The sequence below is a fragment of the Aricia agestis genome, chromosome 1 (assembly GCF_905147365.1).
Source record: "Aricia agestis chromosome 1, ilAriAges1.1, whole genome shotgun sequence".
NCBI lineage: Eukaryota > Metazoa > Arthropoda > Insecta > Lepidoptera > Lycaenidae > Aricia > Aricia agestis.
Window position 1 is genome coordinate 3,654,195 of NC_056406.1, and position 20,638 is coordinate 3,674,832.

Genomic DNA, 20,638 nt, shown 5'->3' on the forward strand with positions numbered 1-20,638 from the left:
TTTCCATTGATAGGTATTGATAGGTGCAGTAGGTAACTGTGTATGTATTTTTACAGATGTGTAAATCGGATGATGATCGGATGTGAATTATGATTTCTTTTCCTTTTTGGCCGGAAGTAAAAACTGAGTATTTTTGAGTAAAAACCTGAGAAACGGTAATTAATAAATTGTAACATTTTGTTAAATCGTGTAAACTATTGTAATTTAATAATCATTACAATATTGGTGGTTTATTCACTACCTACGGGCTAGGGTATAGGGCACACCACGATCAGCTGTTTTGTCTTAACTCATGACTAGCGCAGAGCCGCGCGCGCGGTATTCGACGCGGGCGGCGCGGGGGGGCCGGCTCGGCCCGGGGTTTCATTCATCGGCGGCGGGCGATATTATCGCGCATTAACTGCACGCATTATACATTGCGTGTTGAAAATTTTGACTATTTTAAAAACTGGCGATTACATGAAAATTTCTTGCACCAATGGATATATCTCATGCCCTATAATAACCCCACGAAGTTATCGGAAGCGGTCTTTTGACACCCTGTATACTTAGGACTGGTACCGACGTCAAAATTATGAAGATTGAGTACAGAATAAGGATTATTTAATACTTTTTAGTTCATTTAAGTATAATCTTAAATGAACTAAAAAGCATTAATTGCTTATAATTGCTTATTTTTAATAATTGCTTCAGTAACAAGTGCAACAGTATGTCAAACTTACTGGTACAAATAAAGTTGGGATAGCTCCTTTAACCAAAATCGTATTTATTCTACTTTTCTTTAAAAAATTTCAATGAAATGTTTGCTACATATTGTTGAATTTTTCTTGTGATTCCAACCAACACGCCCAATTAATTTGAGCCATTTTCCTCTTATTAGAGGATCTTGAGGGAATCTGTAAAACAAATGATTATGATATATAAATATAAACCTTCCTCTAGTTTTAGAGTCACTCTATATTATAATAGTAGCTATATTATATTAGCTATATTATACTATACTATTAGTTAAAATTAGATAATATGTCCTTTTTAGTCCGGCCACACACTATCCGAATTTCTGATCACGAAAATTCAGACGCCCCGCGCCGCTCATACAATTTGACACGTCAGAAATTCTTTTAGTATGATGGGTCTACAACAAAATGTATGAACAGAGTGCGTTCCGCCGGGCGTCCGAATTTTTCTGATCAGAAATTTCGGATAATGTGCGGTCCGGCTTAAGGTGATAAATATAAAGGTAAATAATTTTTATTTTAGTTTTATGTTATTGTAAAATATCGATAAGCATATCGATAAATTTGATTCAAGCACTAGCGTAAATGTAAAAAATTTTGATGAAAAATTTTTCTTCAAAAGTGTAATATAAGAACAAAAGTACCTTTAGTTACGCAAAATATGAAAGTAAAAGGGAGGATTCACAATATTTTATTTGAAATAGAGAACTAAAGACAGAATATAGCAAAAATAATCACATCGTAGCAATTAGGACATGAAGATTAATTACCTGTGAAATGTATATTTTTCAGGATTATTCTTATGATTTACACTGGAAACACTTACAGCACAGGTCACCTTTTTTAAATATAATAATATTTATTAAAAATAACAAACAAATTGAACAATATATTGGAAATACCGAAAGGGCATAAAAACGACTGACGACTTTTGACGACCTGTCAAATAAAAGTGGTTACAATTTTCATTAGACTGCCTCTCTCTATTCATCTTGTTATAATTCCATAAAGGATTTTCTTCTCTCTCGCACTCTTTGTTGGTCTTTAGCATTATAGGTTTATGGTTTCTAGGGCAAGAAAAGAAGATATTGTGATCTAAGGTAATAAACAACTATAACGCTACGAAAAAAAAACATTATGTCAATATGACAGTGACTGATGACATTTATCTGTCAAGTCTTTTGATGTTTGATTTTTACGAAAACGTGAGATGTGAGAGGTTATGATAATAAAAAAATATATTGTGTGATAATTTTACAATAAACTGCAGACGTAATTAGTTATACGGCAAAATGGAAACCGAAAATATCAGTGTCGATGAGTTTTTGCCTGCAAAAAACCCTATCAAATTGAAAAATGTGAAGAGACGAGCAGTGTCAGAATCCGGGGAAGGAATGGAAGTGGAAGAACACAATGGAATCCAAGGGAAACCAAAATCCTCGAGGCCTAGAGCGAAGAAGTCCAAGAAAAATGCCGAACCCAATGAAACCAAAGTCAATATGAGAAAAGTTGCAGTACCAGCACACAGGTAAACATTTTGCTTCAAGATAAGCCTTCTTGTGGATAAAAAAAGAAATGCATAATTATAGCTTGATAATTGGCTAGTTGAGAGCAGAAGTAATCCAAGTGACCTTTTTGTCAAAACAGAGTTAAGTCACTTTTTGCCCTCCGTGGGACTAAACTTAGTTAGTGCAGAAGTAATCCAAGTGATACGAGCCATTTTTCTGAACAAAGTCCTATGTTTGACATTTCTGCATGGCCATTAAAAACATAATTTGTTAGTGGAGTTATGATCCAAGTGACTTGTATGCCACTTGGACAACTTCACCAGTGATTTGGACTCGGTAGAGAAGTAATCCATGTTCATTGTTGACACTTGGACCACTTCACAATAAATTTTATTACAGTGCAGAAGTGCACTATGTGCCACCTTGTCACCATCAGTTTTATCTAAACTTACCTCATCATACTAGAAGAAGGAACAATGCAGCTGAAAATGAAGAGGAGGATGTGCTACCAAGTGTGGAAGGTGATGAAAGTGATTAGATATAAAATATTAGGTCGTTTTTAATCAATAATAAAGTAATTTTCATAAGTTCTATGATTTCCCTTCTGCAATAGCATCATTATATTTTATTGTAATAGCAGAAGTGATCTAAGTTCATAAAAATTACAAAAACTTTGAAAATATTGGCTATGACACCACAATTTTCTAATGAAGATTGACTTAGGTTAATATCAATCATAAAACATAAACACCTTGCAACTAATTTAATAAACACTAGTTTATTCAATAAAAACGCGTTTTGATTAATATCTCAAAAGTTACAAAAGGTCACTTGGATTACTTCTGCTCTCAACTAGCCAATTATACTTAGCTATAATTTTTTTTTTTTCTTCCGAGTATTATCTGCTATCAATCCACGGATTATAAGCAGATGTGGTGAGCTGATATTGGCGGTTCAGAGATTCCTACCCAGTGACAGGAACTCTACATTATTTTATTTTCCTTTATTCTCTGAATCTCTTATCAAGGTCTAGAATGTTATGACGTTTCAGTCTTTTGTGACATCTTTTATTCAGAAGATTCTGAGCAAGATCGTTGGGATGGATATCCAGGCGAAGCTTGTATTTCATGCAAGACTTTGTTATTTCCTCTTTGATGGATGGAATTTTTAAAACTTTATGAATTTCGCTGTTACATATAAACCAGTGTGCGTTGGAGATTGTTCTCAAAATAATGTTTTGGTATCTTTGTAATATTTGTGTTGGAGTCGGAAGCACTACCCCATAGTTGAATTCCATAAGTCCAAACGGGTTTGAGGATTGATTTATATACCAATAATTTGTTGTTTATATTTAGTTTAGATTTTTGTCCAAGAAGCCACTTGAGATCTTTGTATTTCATGTTTAATTCATCACTTTTAGATTTTATGTGTTGTTTCCATGTCAAGCGACGATCTAGATGAATACCTAAATATTTGACAGAGTCAGCCTGTGGGAGTGGTTCGCCGGCTAAGGTTAGGGGGGGCAATTATCCTTTCTTAAGGTGAAGGTCACGTGTGTAGACTTGGTTGCACTTGATTTCCGCCGCCACTTGCTTAACCATTTAGTTATTTCATCTAGTGCAGTCTGAAGCATAGTTGAAGCCATGTTTTGGTTTGTGTGGTTAGCCAAGATAGCAGTGTCGTCTGCGTAGGTAGCCACTTTAATATGGCCTGGTGTCGGGATATCTGAGGTAAAGATAGAGTAGAGATAGGGGCCGAGGACTGATCCCTGCGGTACACCTGCTTTGATCTCATGGAAGCCAGACCTTGAGTCAGATTCTTTGACTTGAAATACTCTGTCTTTTAATTAAGACTTGAGAAGAAGGAAGTAATTATGAGGAAGAAGCCTCTTTATTTTATATATAGAACGCCTATGTGCCACACTTTGTCAAAAGCCTGCTGGACATCTAAGAATGCTGCCGAGCAATATTCTTTATTTTCTAAGGCAAATGATATACTGTCACAAATCCTGTGTACTTGTTCGACTATTCCATGATCACGTCGGAAGCCAAATTGATGTTTGGGGATGATGTTACCGGCTGATAATACTGCTGATAAACGTTTAAGAAGAAGTTTCTCAAAAATCTTTGATAAGATGGGTAATAGACTAATGGGTCTATAGGACGTAACATCATTTTTCGGTTTTCCAGGTTTGTGTACCATGATGATTTCAGCGACTTTCCATTGGTTAGGAAAGTGAGAAGTTCTTAGGATTCCATTAAACAGTGACGTTAGAAAAACTATTCCCTTGCGTAGTAGCACTTTTAATACAGTAGGAGTAATAAGGTCAAAACCAGGAGCTGACTTTTTTTTTTAAATTGCTGATTACATTTATCAATTCTTTGGGCGTAATAGGCTTAATTGGCAATTCCATTTGAAATGGTTGGGAAAGAGTTTCATCAATTGATGATTCATCTACATGTGGGCACGCATCGTTAGGTTGAAAGACCTCTGCTAGATGGTTTGCAAACAAATCTGCCTTATCTTTATTCAATCTAGCCCAGCCGGAGTTCTTATTTTTCAGAGGGGGCTTAAAGTGAGTAGGCTGGTTAAAGCTTTTAGTAGCTCTCCAAAGAGAGTAGCCGGATTTCTTGTCAGGATGTAAGGATTCTACAAAGTGCTCAAATGCGTCGTTTTGTTCTTTTTCGATCTGAATCTTTAAATCAGAGCAAGCTTTATTTAATGCCCTCTTGTCTGAAGGGTGTCTACTTGTATGCCAGACTCTTCTTAGACGCCGCTTTTCTTTTACAAGTTCTTTGATTGTGGGGCTGATGTTTTTGCTACCCGATCTTGTACTGACAATTTCAGGAGTATTTTTCCATGCTGCTTCTTGAATTAGGCAGGTGATATAGTTTGTGGCGGCTTCAATGTCATCCTTGATTTTAAGGGAACATTAATTTGTAAATTGTCCGTGATGTAGTCACGAAAGTTATTCCAATCCGTCTTGTTAATGGCCAGGCTTGACTCTTTTTTTAACATAAAAACGCAAGACCTCAGATTCAAGAGGACTGGGGTATGATCGGACGAACTGTCAAAACACGAAGATATTTCCACATAATTCCTAGAGAGCCCTTTCGCAATATAGAAATCAAGCAGGTCAGGTAACCTTGTCTGATCAGTAGGTAGGCTCACCAGATGATATGGTGATTAGGTTATTTGTTTCTAGGCTTTTCATAAGTTCTCTGCCCCTTGTAGTAGTTAGTCGTAATCCCCACTGAGTGTTCTTTGCATTCCAGTCCCCACCAGCAAGGAAGCGGTTAGAGAGGGATGCAAAATAAGAGTTAAACTTCGATTCATCAATTTTGTGTCGGGGAGGGCAATAGACTGAAGAAATCGATAGTTTCCCCTTTTTGTCTTCAATGGTTACTGTAGTAGCTTGGATATGTTCTGTTTGATACGGAAGTTCTTCATAGTGACTGATAGTATTTTTTATGAAGATTGCAGTACCATCTGGGTGGTTTGTGAAGTAGCCTGTGTAGCCAGAAATTCTCACATTGGACTTCGCTGTGAGGTGAGTTTCCAATATAAGAATGACGTCGAGTTTATAGTTTTTAATTAGAAGAACAAGTTCGTTGGTATTGGGAGATAATCCGTTAATGTTCCAAGATACAATATTCAGGGAAGTCATTTGGTTAGTCTTTCGACGAGTTTAACTATAAGACAGATTAGGGAACTTATCTGTTGTAGGAAGGAATCAATTTTTTCTGATTGTTTTATTAGGATGCTTTCAATTACATTGTGTTGTGAAGAGGTATCTGGGGGCTCATTGGTGATAGCATTTATATTGCTGCCTTGGGGGTCTGACTGACAGTGGGCTTGACTGACAACACTTGCATAGGTAAGCGGTTGGTTCCTTTTCTGGTCCGATTCTCGCGTTAATTATTTCTCCTACTACAGTGTTCCCGGTGGCTTCAATTTCTTTTATCATTTCTTCATGAGGAGCTATAATTATTAAGTAAATAATATATTATATTATTGTTGTGATCTATAAGATTAGGTCCCTAATCTATTTTTTTCACAGATACACACCTCTCAGAGAGAATTGGCTCAAAATATTTACCCCTATTGTGGAACATTTGCTGCTGCAAGTCCGTTTCAACACAAAAACTAGAAATGTTGAGATCCGGATGGGCCCAGAAACAAAGGACATAGCCAACTTGCAGAAGGCAGCAGATTTTGTTAAAGTAAGTATGTTGTTTTACTTTCATTTAAAAGTAACATGATTTTGATAGCTCTGAGCCAAAATTGAGTTACACTAATAGAAATCTGTTAGAACTAGCTATAATAATAATTTAATATAACAATAATAATTAATATTTCTTGAACTACACATACTAATCTGTATTCTATTCTCAGGCATTCATCTATGGGTTTGATGTTGAAGATGCACTGGCCCTGCTCCGGCTGGATGATCTGTTTGTTGAGTCATTCGAGATTAAAGACGTGAAGACACTTCAAGGAGATCACTTGGGCAGAGCAATAGGCAGATTAGCCGGCAAAGCGGGTCGAACAAAATTCACCATAGAGAATGTGACGAAAACCAGAATAGTGTTGGCAGACTCAAAAATACATATTTTAGGCAGTTATCAGAACATAGCATTGGCCAGAAGAGCAATATGCAATCTCATCATGGGATCTCCACCATCCAAAGTTTATGGAAACCTGAGAAATGTTGCGAATAGGGTAGCAGAGAGATTTTAGCCAATAAATATTTATATTACACAATATGTATTTCATTTACTTGAAATGCTTCTCAGCCTAGTGGAGCAGATTTATTTCTGAACAGCTGTTCTTTAGTTGTTTAGTTGATTGTTAGTACAGACTTAAAGTACATTACTATCGACAATCATTTTTGGAAGTACACAACTAAGACTAAGGGGGATATTAGATTATCATATATATTGGACCTGAGATCATTGAGTCAATGATAATGGATAATGTAATATAGACATGATTCATTTCTTCCTTCATCATAGATTTTTGACATTTGCTGAGAGATTGGATCCAATACGGTCATAGAAATAGGTGTTGCCAGTTATTTAATATAAAAAAGAATTTTTAATTTCTTGTTCGTTAATATGTTTTAAATAATGTAATGTAATTACTTTTCTAATTATATACTTCGATAATCTTGCTGAAATAACAAAATACAAGCCATATTAAAAATGACGATGTCTTTTGACAAATCGAATTCTCTGAGATCTAGTAACCCTGACGTCAATACCTGTCAGCGTTAGCGCTCTCCATTGGCTATTGAAACTACATATGACGTAAAATAGGATCAATGAAATATGATAATGTAATAAGCAGATATGATCAAATGATCATTTAAATTGGATCCTATATATGATCATAAAAATGATCCAATATAAATGATAGTGTAAAGGCCCAATTATTGACTGCAAAAAGTCCTATTAGTGGAATTTGTGGTATTTTCAAACAATAATTGATAGCACAAAATATAATACAATTAAGAGTCCACACCGCCATTTTCCCATACAAACATTGTCCCCTGTTTCCTCCCAGAATATTGTCGGTAGAGTTATGATTTTTTTCCTGAATATCTATGGCCACTATTAGCATGTCCCTATGTTTACTTTTTTTCATAATTTTATTATTAAAATAAGAACGTCCAAAAACCCAAAAAAATAGCCAGATTTTCCTCTGTGTTCCAACACCCAGAAAATAAAACTGGCTAGAATATACAAAAAAAAAAAAAAACATAGGAACACAGCTCAAGCCTTGTTTTAATTCTTAATGAAAAAAGTACCTAAATCGGTTAAGTTTTGGATAGGGAATCAGCGGACAACGAATCGAAGACTTTCTGTTCTTTTATTAGAACTTTTGTCGTGTTGTCTCTATCGCGCTCTGCGGTGGGAGACTTGAGATTGGAGAGAAGCCCTTGGTGTATCCCACGTGAAAAACTCTTGTATCTCCCTCAAATTACACTTTAGAAGGTTCTACTCTGAACAAAATCATCTTAATTTTCCACGTAGAATAAGCCTATAGGCTTCGCCTCTGAATATTCTGTGAATTGAGAAAAAGTAAACCTTTTTTAAAAGGTGCATTCATTGCGGATTACGCGGCAGCCGCGTCTTATGGGTTTTTAACGTGTGGCGTATGACACGTGAGCCGTGTCATTACACTGGGTTGCACCAGAGGCGTGGGTAAAGTTATAGTTATAGTTAAGGTAAATTTAACTTTAACTTTACCCTTAACTTTGCCCGGAGAAATTGACAGATGACAGCTGATCCAATAAGGTTATACATGCGCGTGGGCGGGGGCGCTGCTGGTAAAGGAGAACTGTCAAAAATTGCGGTTTTTGTATGATGACAGCGTTAGTTCCTTTTTTCGCCACATGCATTTAAAACCTTGTCGAGCTCTATGGTTATAATTAAATATGGCGTCTTGATGGCGTCCATTTTTAACTTTACCCAAAGATTTGACATTTTACACTGTAGTCAAAGTTAAAGTTACAGTTAAAGTTAAAGTTAGTTGGTGCAATCCAGTCTTTGCCTCATAATATTCTGTGAATTAAAAAAACGTCAACCTTTTTTAAAGGTGCATTAATAGCGGATTACACGGCAGCCGCGTCTTATGGGTTTTTAACGTGTGGCATATGATACGTGAGCCGTGTTATTTAGAAAGCGATTGTATTTCCCTCAAATTACACTTTAAAAGGTTCTACTCCTAACAAAACCGTCTTAATTTTCCACGTCAAACAAGCTTATAGGCTTCGTTTCTGAATAATCTGTGAATTGAAAAAAGTAGGGCTGTCTTCTTTTTTAGCCCGGCCGTACGCCCACCAGACCCCCGCCGGAACGCTCTCTGTACATACATTTTGTTGTGGACCCCACATACTATCAGAGTTCTGACGTGTCAATATGTATTTTTCTGATCAGAAATTCGGATAATGTGTGGCCGGGCTTTTTAGCAGTAAACTTTTAAGAAAATAAAGAAGTAATATTGGGAGCCCATATTAATCTATATTATTTTAGACTTTCAAGTTCTCGCAATTAAAAAAAAAACAATAATGTAGAAAAATACTTACGTTGACATCAAAGTATTACTAATCCGCTAACGATTTTTGTTTTAATCTAAGTTGTTTCTTTCGAAAATATTTCTATTTAGCTGTTTCCGCAAACTTCCTTATCCATAGGAATAAAACGTTTCCCTGCGGTTAAAAGTGGCATTGTACCTATAAGCTTTATTACTAGAACCCAATTATCGTGCTTATAAAATTTATCGAAAATCGATATAATATTATATCGAGAAAACTTAGTTTTTAAGTATGGAATTGGCAAGTTCATATATTTTTTATTATTTCCTCATGGTTCCCATCATCAGACCACCACTTTTGTGAACATGGTACCAACTCGGAACCGGAACAAATACCCCATACAACAAAAGAAAATTTTTAAAAATCGGTTCACAAACGGCGGAGTAATCGTTGAACACAGCCGAACGCATAACCTCCTCCTTTTTAGAAGTCGGTTTAAAAAACTTAACAACGAACTTATTTAAATTTATCTACGAACGGATAATTTACATCGGAAACCCAGATCTATTTAATATACTCATTTTTCTAACTTTGAAACCTACAAAAGGTTTGCAACATATTATGAATTAAAAAATCGCTTACCTGCCATTTTCAGGTTTAAAATTAGTAAAACTATTCGAAATCAACTCAAAACAACGTAGCCTTCCGTTAACATCAATGGTTTGGGTTCAATTAAATAAATTAAGTTAATAAATACGTAAAATCAAGAAAAACAATAAACCTTTTTGAACGTGGCGGGTGACACGGCAGCCGTGTCATCTACTTCTATGGCGTATGACACGGCTCACGTGTCACGAGAAAAATATATGTCGCCACGACTGAAAGTCTTCAAAAAGGTGCGCCGCATTTATTCGGTTAATGTCAATGGGTAAGTTCGTCTTAGTTCTTATTTCTTAGTCAGTATAATATAAGGTAAGATAAGATAAGAAAAATAATAAAATGATGGGATTTATCAGATCAGTTTAATAAATATATTGTTATAATAATTATTATTTACATCAAATTATTATAGGAATAAAAAGTACCTAATAAATATATCTCTTCTCTCAAAAGCAAAAAATTTAACAATGATAAAAAAACTAGCAATATCTCATATTGAAATATATAAATATTTACATCTAATTATAGTAACTAGCTTAATATTTAAGATGAGCTGCACTACGCGACACGACACTTCACGTTTGTAAGACGCCTATGGTTAAGTTCACACGGCACAATCCTGCACGTTTACATAGTGGCGCATACAATATATAATGACATTAATGACACAACAAAGCGTGCAGTACAATCAACATGTGAATGGTTCTATATCACTGACCTCCATAAAGCGTCTCCCAGACAGACGCGGCCTGCGGTGGCGGTGGCGGTCAGTTGGATGACTTGGCCGCGTGGCCGGGTGTGTCTGGGAGACGCTGACATTCCTAGAACTCTCAATCCAACTGACCGCCACCGCAGGCCGCGTCTGTCTGGGAGACGCTTATACAAGTACACTGGACCCGTGATACCCACCTGCTTTTTGTGCCTATTTGAAGTGGAATCAGCGCCCCCAATACGGGGGAAGAGAACTAAATCTGACGTAAATTGCAAATGGCCGCTTAATCGTTATTGGTTGTCATCACTAGTATTAGTTCCAAGTACTCTCACTACTGCTATCAGCGCCAATATGGCGACTTTCAAACGTCATTTTTACGTCAGATTTCTCTTCCCCCGCATTGGGGGCGCTGATTCCGCTTCAAATAGGCACAAAAAATAGCTGGCATTCAAAGGGTATCATAAGTCCAGCATAATAATAATAATAATAATAATCTTTATTGTACACCACGAATATATACAGTTATAACATACACATCAGTTACATATAAGTACAATTTTGGCGGCCTTATCGCTAAAAGCGATGTCTTCCAGGCAACCATCAAAACGTTTCAGAGAGCATCACATCTAGAAAATAACAATTAGGGTGGACAAACAAGTAAACAAAGCTTAAAATAATAATTTACACAGATTGTTGACTGATATTGTCGGTCAGGTAGAATTCTTTGAGTAGTCTTTTGAAAATGCTAAGAGATGGCGCTTTTCTTACAGTATTGGGTAATGAGTTCCATAGTCGTACGGCAACGGACGCAAAAGAATTACCATAGTATTTGGTCTTTTGAGTGGGTACATCTAGTTTGTAAGCTAGACGAGTATTCTCGTCCTCAGATGAGAATGTAAATATCTCCTTTAGGTAGGGTGGAGCCATAGGGTCAAAAAGTACATTGTACAATAAGTGCAGCACATGAGTATTCCTACGGTAACGGATCGGGAGCCACTTCAATTTAGTTCTGAACTCCGAGACATGGTCATATTTTCGTAGTCCAAAAATGAAACGTATGCAAAAGTTTTGAATACGTTCCAGCCTATTTAGCTGGTCTTCGGTCAAATTTATGTAACTTACGTCAGCATAATCCAAAATTGAAAGCAATAAAGTCTGAGCAAGCATAACCTTAGTTGGTATAGGTAGGAGATTCTTAAGACGTTTTAGGGACGCAGAAGCCGCAAAAACTTTTTTACAAACGGAATCAATTTGACATGACCAAGACAAAGTTTTATCGAAAAAGACACCCAGATTCTTAACCGTGTTAGAGTAACTTATCTTTGTGTTATTCATCACGACATTAGGGACATCAGATTGATCAAGTCTACGTAACATGCCCTGGCTACCAATCATAATGGCTTGGGTTTTATTAAGATTCAGCTGTAGACCGTGATTACTTGCCCAATCCCAAATGTGTGACAGGTCTTCATTTAATTGCGCAATTGCGGTTGCCAAATTTTCAATGCAAGAGTGTACATAAATTTGAAAATCATCAGCGTACATGTGATAAAATGATGATATGTTTTTGCTAATCGTATTTATGAATAAACAGAAAAGTAGAGGGGACAGCACACCGCCTTGGGGGACGCCAGCAGAAGTGTAAGCCCAGTCAGAAAGTAGTTCATCAACTTTGATTCTTTGCCGACGTCCTTTAAGGTAACTGGATAACCAGTTTAAAACAGATGGGGATAAATTTAGAAAAACTGCATACTTGTATATTGGAGGTCAGTGTTCTATATACATTGTATGCGCCACTGTTTGTTTGTTAAGTTAAGACGCACACTGCAAATAAACCTGCGTTCTGCAGGTTTAATGCCGTGTGAACCTAACCTAATGGTTAATGCAGACCACAACGCGACGTGTAAATGCATTTCTAAATCTGTACTGAATTGAGAGATTTGAATTGCGTGTGACGTCTTGAAAATCTGTCAAAGCCATACAAATTTAGAAATGCATCTACGCGTCGCGTTGCGGTCTGAATTGACCCTTAGAAATGAGACGTCAATCCTATAGTGCGGCCTCGACTTTACAGCAATGGCGTACATTGAAATAACTTATCATTTACAGCAATATCTTGTATTTGAAGTGTCGTGGCACTCGCGATATGACGAGGCGCGCGTCGTAGCTGAGACTGGCGAAGGTCCAGGGCTCGGCGGCGCTCCACTCCGCGCAGTACACAGAGTCCTCGTGCTGCTCGTACGACTGTAGCACGCCGTCTTCCAGACTGAAATAAGTAATAACAAATAGTCAAAACCACAAATTGATAGTAGAATTGAACTAAAAAACTGTAAAAGTATATATATGTTACCATATTTTCAGTTGCTTGTAAACTTACAAACTGTAAATACGGTAAGTAAAAGAAAATCACTCTGTATTGACGAAAAAGCTTTGATTTTACTTCTCTCCATCTTACGACAACTCTATATCGCCATAAAATGCACAGTCCCTTCAGTGACGTTATTTAGAGTTTACACTGAACCTAAGGGTCTACACAGACGGACCGCATTTCAACTGCAATCCAACTGCACTTGAACTGCAATTTGCAGTTGGATTGCAGTTGAAATGTGGTCTGTCTGTGTAGACCCTTAGGTATGCCTGCAGCCGCTCGCCGTCGCCGTCAGATTATATCTAAGGCCTAGATATGTCTAGTCTCTAGGCCTATATAATCTGACGGCGACGGCGAGCGGCTACAGGTGGCGGCATGCCGTGTGTGTGTGTGACAATACAACAATGACGGCGACGTACACTTTACTGATCCTCTCCCCCTCCTCGTCTACGGCGCAGACGCTGGCGGCGGCGGTGAGCAGCGCGCGCGCGTCTGAGCTGCCCGTCAGCAGCAGCTGCTCGTGGAATGTGTTGTAGCGGACCGACCACACCCTGCATCAATCAACATTTTAATGCAACTCTTTATCCTTGCTTAAAATATAATAATAAATTTGAAAGTGTCTCCTGTTACCTTTACAACACTTAAGCTGATATAGATATTATGGGAAATACTTTAAGGGCCTGGGAATTAATATAATATTATAATAATTTTTACTGCGGCCAAATGTACAGTTCATTTGTGATATAAATGAATTGATGAACTCCTTTAGTTGTGGGCAAAATCTAGTGATGTATAAATATTCGCTTCCTTTGCCCTTTTCATTACTTTTTTAAGCTTTTAAACTGTAAACTTTCTAAGTTGTTAAATAACTGAAAAACTCAATAAGTTGAATTTTTTAAAATGTATAGAAAATTACTTTTGTGTTCCTGGATTGTAAGTTCCATGATGCATATTATAAGTTCTTACCAATGTGAATGATCTGTGCGGCTGAAAATTGGTTCCTTTCCATTTCTGTAGTCCCAGATGTTGAGAGCTGCGTCATCGCCCGCGCTGGCTAGCTGGAACTGCCTGTAAAATAAAGGTAAGATAATAATAGTTATAATAATGGCCAATATAATATAGTCTGAGATAAACCATATTATTACAGACTAAAAATGCATGATAAATGGTTATATTTTATTTCATCATGTTTTCTGCCTACCTAGCAAGATTTATCTTAAAAGCGTCATGAAGTTTAAAGCAGCCTTTGCGACTGTTACAATTTTCGACGCTATTATACGAAAGCTTGAGAGTCTATTATTCACTGAGTCACGATTGTCAGTGCTCCAACCGGCCAACCAAATACCATATAAATGATATAGAAGCAGTACCTACCTATTAGGATTGAAGTCTATGTCTCTGGCTAGTTGTCTATGCGCGTTGTCGATGCTCCACGCGGGCTTGGTGCCTTCTGTGCGAGTGTCGAAGCATTTTATATGCATGTCCTGGAGTACCGCAAACTGTAAAAAAATAAATAAAACATTATGATCAGGAAATACACTCGATCAGCGTTTGCCATTTGCCTGGTCGCAGTACCGGGCCATCAAAATAGCTGGCGTCACTCTGAAACAAACCTAAAAGTAACAGTTATGTGTCTCACCTGAGTTGTCCCTTGCGGCGACCACTTGCCGCCGGTGAACTTGAGTCTGGACCTGCCGTCGGGCGCGGCGCTGGACACCTTGGCCCCGGTACCCACGTCCAACACGCTCACCGCGGAATCCAGCACCATGCCGATACGCGTGCTGTCACTTGGATGCCACTCCGCACATCGAATCTCCTCTTCTGCTTTCTGACAGAAAAAGAAGTTAGGTGATATCCAGTGAGTTAAGCGTAAGCACAGCTGATTTTAAAATCAGGCAGGATAAAATTCCATTGCTTTCGCAAAATCTTGTGAGAACTGAGTTGTATGTTTTTCTGACTAAGCAAGGTTTTGTCTTGTCGTGCGGTCGACGCGATGGCAATCATTTGTATGGAACTAAATTGATAAAGCATGTTTGTATGTATTTAGTGTTTGACGTGGGAGAGCCATGCTTCGGCACGAATGGGCCGGCTCGACCGGAGAAATACCACGTCCTCACAGAAAACCGGCGTGAAACAGCGCTTCCGCTGTGTTTCGCCGAGTAAGTGAGTTTACCGGAGGTCCAATCCCCCACCCTTTTCCTTTCCCTCCCCTCCCCTATTTCCTTCCGTACCCTCCCCTATTCCCTTCCCTTCCCTCCCCTATTACCCCTTAGAAGGCCGGCAACGCACCTGCAGCTCTTCTGATGCTGCGAGTGTCCATGGGCGACGGAAGTTGCTTTCCATCAGGTGACCCGTTTGCTCGCTTGCCCCCTTATTTCATAAAAAAAAATGTATAGGCATTATTATACAATAATCAAATCTTTTAATTAGTTTAGCGCCGGAATAGAGTAGACCACAGGGCCCAGGGTATAATTTATTTGAGTGTCAAAATATGTTTGTAAATATAAAATTGTTTATTAATAAAGAACATTTTTGTCTTACCTCTGGTGTGATAGTTTTCAATAGCTCCATATCCTCTGCATTTCTTCCTTGTATTGTGCTCAATTCTTCCAAATTTTTGGGAATCACCTAAAATTAATAATTTTTAATTAAGTATATTTGTTTTACTACAATGCAAGCAACATCGACTTTAGAGGAAGGTTATTATTAAAGTATTAAACAAACTAGTTGATGTATGCAGTTCCATACATTTTCCGGGATAAAAAGTAGTCTTTCCCTAACTCGAACATCTTCATAACTGTCAGCAAAATTAGTTCAGCGGATTAGGCTTGAAAAGATAACAAACAGACAGACAGATAGCTGATACACTTTTGCCGTGATGAACCATACATTTTCCGGGATAAAAAGTAGTCTATGTCCTTTCCTTAACTCAAAGTATCTTCATAGCTTTCAACAAATTTGGTTCAGGGGATTAGGCTTGAAAAGATAACAAACAGACAGACAGACAGATACACTTGCATTAATATTATTATTATGGATAATATTATGTAACTAACATCAAGTGTAGGCAGTTTGAAAATGGAGACACCCATGGTGCATTGTGATGTGTCAGGGTCATAGGAGTTGTGTGTGGTGAGGAGAGTCGCAGCGTCATGTGGTGAACACCGGAGATGCCAGATCTCTCCAATGTCATGCTTGAATACCTGGAAAATAATGGTCAAGAAAATGTCCCACAAAACTGGTACATAACAATAACTATTGAATATTAAAAACTTATAGATATATTAAAATTAAATTAGCATTAGTAATCAGAAATAAAAACTTTACAATTGTTATTCTATCTATTAAAACTTAAATATCCAGCTAAAGAAATTCTAACGAAATTTCACTTGTATTCAGATAACTAAGTTAATAAAAATTCTTTTAAATTGTTTTATTTTTGTATATTTCATGTAACAAGAAGTCTGCAATTAATTTCCTAATCACATTAGCTCCGGCTTTTCTATTCTTATAATGGGGGACATTCCATGCCTCCTTTTAAATAAGGCTTTTTATATTGTTTATCTGATTTCTTTAGACAGTTGTAGTAAATTGTTACTTTGGTATGCAGCGCCCCGGTGTCCTCCTCTAGCTCCACAACATGAACCTGGTTGGTCTGCGGCTTGAGGCTCTGGGTGCCGATAAGGAACCGTATAGCATCGCTCTCCCCGTACTGTGGCGACAGCGCTCGGGTCTGGGGAGAAAACGAACCAGTTAATAAATGAACCAAATACGTAGGTGTAGGTGATGGACCATGAAATCTTTTATTGATATGTTTAGTGTTATGTTATGCTTGTAAATATGTTAAAGACAAGTTCTACAAATAATTAATGCAATAAACATTAAAACTTTTGTTTTTGTACCTGATGTTCCAGTCCATAAATAATCGAGTTTCCCTCGTCCATACTCGATGATACTAATAAGTCTTTTTGAAATACGTCACGTTATTTCTTCAAATTTATTTAAAAGGTTATTGGGATTGGGAACCTAACTAGTGGGTAATTAGAAGTACGGTACATATTATCCCAAAGTTTAAGTTTTGCTTTTGACTTTTGGAAAACCGAAAATGTTAAATTCTTCTTCTTCTACTTTTTTATTTTTTGACAGTTGACTTTGATATAAAACAAGTGACACGTCATGTTTTTTTATTTTATAAAAACCAAAAAGCAAAAGCTTTTTTATTTAGTAGTCCGGTTAACAAATGACTCAAACGAGGGTATAGACTGTATACTATAGAGTGCGTGAGCGGGAACCTAAGCGATTCCTGCTGGAATTTATTCAGACTAGATACTCACCTCCTAGACGTCAGGACTTTTAGTATGTTTTGTCCTTAACTACCCTAAATAAGTTCTTGCAGAAATTGCTTAGGTTCCCGCTCACGCATTCTACAACTACTTTGTTGACTGAGCTATAGATATTTTTTTACGTTCTGTAACTTTCAGAACATTTTCATCAAACAAGATTTCTTGAGTTTGCGCGTATTACTTTTCGTATTTGGGTAAGTATTGCTTTCCAGCGCCGCCGCCGACCGACCGTGATCACGGGTCCACCCGTGAGTCGTGACTCGTGACCAACTAAAGCTTAAGTACTCACATACGGTTTAACTTGATAGTTTTACTCCAAATCGAGTAAAAATTATCGTGTGGACCGCAAAACTTACAGGCCACAGCTCGAAGGCTCGCATGCCGGCTCGATGGAATTAAATATATAAGTATCTAACTTCCTTCGAAATTACTCGACGCGAGCCGTCGAGCTGTATTCAAGTGTGAGTTTTGCGGTCCAGATAATTTTTACTCAAAATAATAATTTGGAGTAAAACTATCGAGTAATGCTGATTGCTGAATGTGTGGACGAAAGCCCAAGCCGTGGTTTTTACTCTACGTGATTGCTCGATCAAGTAAAACCGTATGTGAGTACTTAGCAATAGATAGTAACTACCCGAAGAATCATCCAATACTTAATTATTATTTTACGCACAATCACAACAAGGTATATTAACTTTATGATCACAACACACTCAGCCGCAGCGGTGTTTTTGATTTGTTCTAGAAAGAATCTACTGCATTGGAATTTGGAAAGCAGCCGAAACGTCGGGAAAAAGAAAAGTGCTACGGGTAAAAATCCGTGATTATAATATTATTTCAAGTACAGTGAGTGTGGCAAAGTGCGCCTACCTAGCAAGTGCGCCATATTTTATACTTATTATAATTCCATACTGCTGATTGCAATGGCGCACTTGCTGGGTAGGCGCACTTTGCCACAGCCCATACAGTCACTCATTAGCTGACACTAGGTATAAGTACTTTTCTATAGTACCTACTTACTTATATTTTTTCCACGGCGCGGCCCACCAAGTTTATATCCTCTTAGCGGCCCACTGCACTGCAACATTATTTTAAATCTACATTATTATAATATAATGCAAAAGTGTTTCAGTCTGTCTATTAAGTACATAGTTTACCTCTTAAACAGATTGTAACCAAAACTACTTTAAGTGATAATACTTGGTGTGTAGGTACCTATAACTGTGTCCTTGTAGAGAGTTCAATGTGAAAGTAGCAGCGATGAAAGACCAAATATTTTTCACTTTTGTATGGGGAAACTCGTACCACCGCGCCGCCGCGCCGGGGCGCTTGCCCATACAAAAGTGAAAAAAATTTGGTCTTTCAGTGCTGCTACTTTCACGGTGAACTCTGTACAAGGAACACATGTAACACACCCTAAAGTAACTATTATACCTAACTTAGTTTTATTAAACCCTGTAGAGTTTGATGGGTATGGAGATACTTTTTATCCCGGAAAAATGTACGGTTCCCGCAGCCGCTCGATAAACGAATTTGAGCATAATAATATTACTAGCTATTTGACCGAACTTTGCTCAGTATTCGATAAAACACGAATAAAATGAATTTTTCTAAAAATGATTCCTAGCTCCGATTTATCGCCCCCTAAACCATACTAAATTTCATGAAAATTGTTGGAGCCGATTCCGAGATTCCAAAAATTGCTCGTTTAAAGATATTAGATATTAGATATGGAAGTAATTGCGGGTGACATCTAGTTTTTCATAAACATTAACTTGCTCACTGGTAATATCTTATATCTTTAAACGAGTAATTCTTGTATATATATAAATATATAATTGGAATCTCGGAATCGGCTCCAACGATTTTCATGAAATTTAGTATATAGGGGGTTTCGGGGGCGATAAATCGATCTAGCTAGGAATCATTTTCAGAAAATGTCTTTTTATTCGTGTTTTATCGATAATCGATAAACTGAAAAATATGACTCTTCCTGACATCTATTGGCGAATAATAATACTATTTTGTTAGCAACTAATTATTTTAACGACCAGCAGATGGCGTTATTAAGTAACACGAAGTCAATGAGTGTTTGCTATACCGAGCAAAGCTCGGTCATCCAGGTACTGAAAGATATAAAACGGACTCAATTATCGAGATCTAACTAGAATATTTTGTTTTGGCCGCGTTCCGGCGTTCCTTATTTCTAATTTGTGTGCCCGAGATCTATCAATTTACATCAATTTTGACTTGTCAGTACTCAGTTGTAGACGAACAGACAGACATCTAGGTGGGTTGCACCAACTTACTTTAACTTTAAACATAACAAAATGTCAAATGAACTGTCAAATTTTAATAATGACACTGACCATTGATATAGCACGGGGGCTGTGTGAAATAAGCCGGGGCGATAGCAGTCCGGAACGACAAGTGCGATATAGCCGTGGGAACATCCTATGTGACGAAGCTTACACCAGAGTGACTCACGGCGCAGATTACAGGCTCATCATCAGCTGCCAGAGATCAGGAGCACCTCCGAGGGCCTTCTGAGCATCCGTAAGCAAATACAAGGGTGCCAAGACTGCCGATTGCCGCGCAACTCGAAAAGACATTAAGAAATGACTAGTAATCGTCTTTAATACCTTGATCGTAGGAATTACAGACACCGTGGCCGTTTGGGGCTTGCCGCTTGTCGCTTGATGGGCTAATATTGATGTACGTTTTTAGGGTCCCGTACCCAAAGGGTAACAATTAACAACGGGACCCTATTACTAAGAATTCGTTATCAGTCCCTCTGTGCGTCTGTCTGTATGTCTGTCTGTCTGTCTGTCTGTCTGTCTCCAGACTGTATCTCCAGAACTGCTATAGCTATTTTCTGAAATTTTCACAGATTGTGTAGGTATATCTGTTGCCGCTATAATAACAAAATATACTAAACACAAAATAAATTAAAAAGACGAATGGGCGGTTTCGTCACATGTGTTGTAACATTTTCCTACCTATATCAAATGAAAGATCTCAATTAGTGTTGTATTTTTTTGTATGGGCGTACCTCTGTATCTTGTGCAGGGAAGCTGTCATAGTCGTTTCATTTTTTTAAATAAAATATTTAATAAAACATAATCAAAAGTATTTGAATTTGAAATCAAGAGGAAAATACCACACGGACGACTGTGTACCTACTCTAAACCACCACTCCCCCCTCCCACGCCACACGCTACCATATTGGCCGTGTTTGTTGTCGTAATTTTTGGTTTTTTGCACCACTAAA

General features: G+C 37.6%; 2 protein-coding genes across 2 annotated transcripts; one reads left to right on the top strand and one right to left on the bottom strand.

Annotated features, from left to right (window-relative positions):
* The first annotated feature begins 1,922 nt into the window (after positions 1-1,922).
* Positions 1,923-7,009, top strand: LOC121731554 (RNA-binding protein pno1). Its single transcript, XM_042121069.1, has 3 exons — positions 1,923-2,265; positions 6,306-6,468; positions 6,641-7,009. Exons 1-3 carry the CDS (start codon positions 2,030-2,032, stop codon positions 6,983-6,985), a joined length of 744 nt encoding a protein of 247 aa, XP_041977003.1. The 5' UTR covers positions 1,923-2,029; the 3' UTR covers positions 6,986-7,009.
* A 5,400-nt stretch (positions 7,010-12,409) lies between these two features.
* On the bottom strand, positions 12,410-17,105 carry LOC121731479 (EARP and GARP complex-interacting protein 1). The gene is made up of 9 exons (XM_042120946.1): positions 16,927-17,105; positions 16,623-16,757; positions 16,081-16,227; positions 15,566-15,652; positions 14,664-14,852; positions 14,399-14,523; positions 13,991-14,092; positions 13,444-13,575; positions 12,410-12,922 (listed from the first exon to the last, which is right to left on the bottom strand). Exons 1-9 carry the CDS (start codon positions 16,966-16,968, stop codon positions 12,760-12,762), a joined length of 1,122 nt encoding a protein of 373 aa, XP_041976880.1. The 5' UTR covers positions 16,969-17,105; the 3' UTR covers positions 12,410-12,759.
* Positions 17,106-20,638: the final 3,533 nt, after the last annotated feature.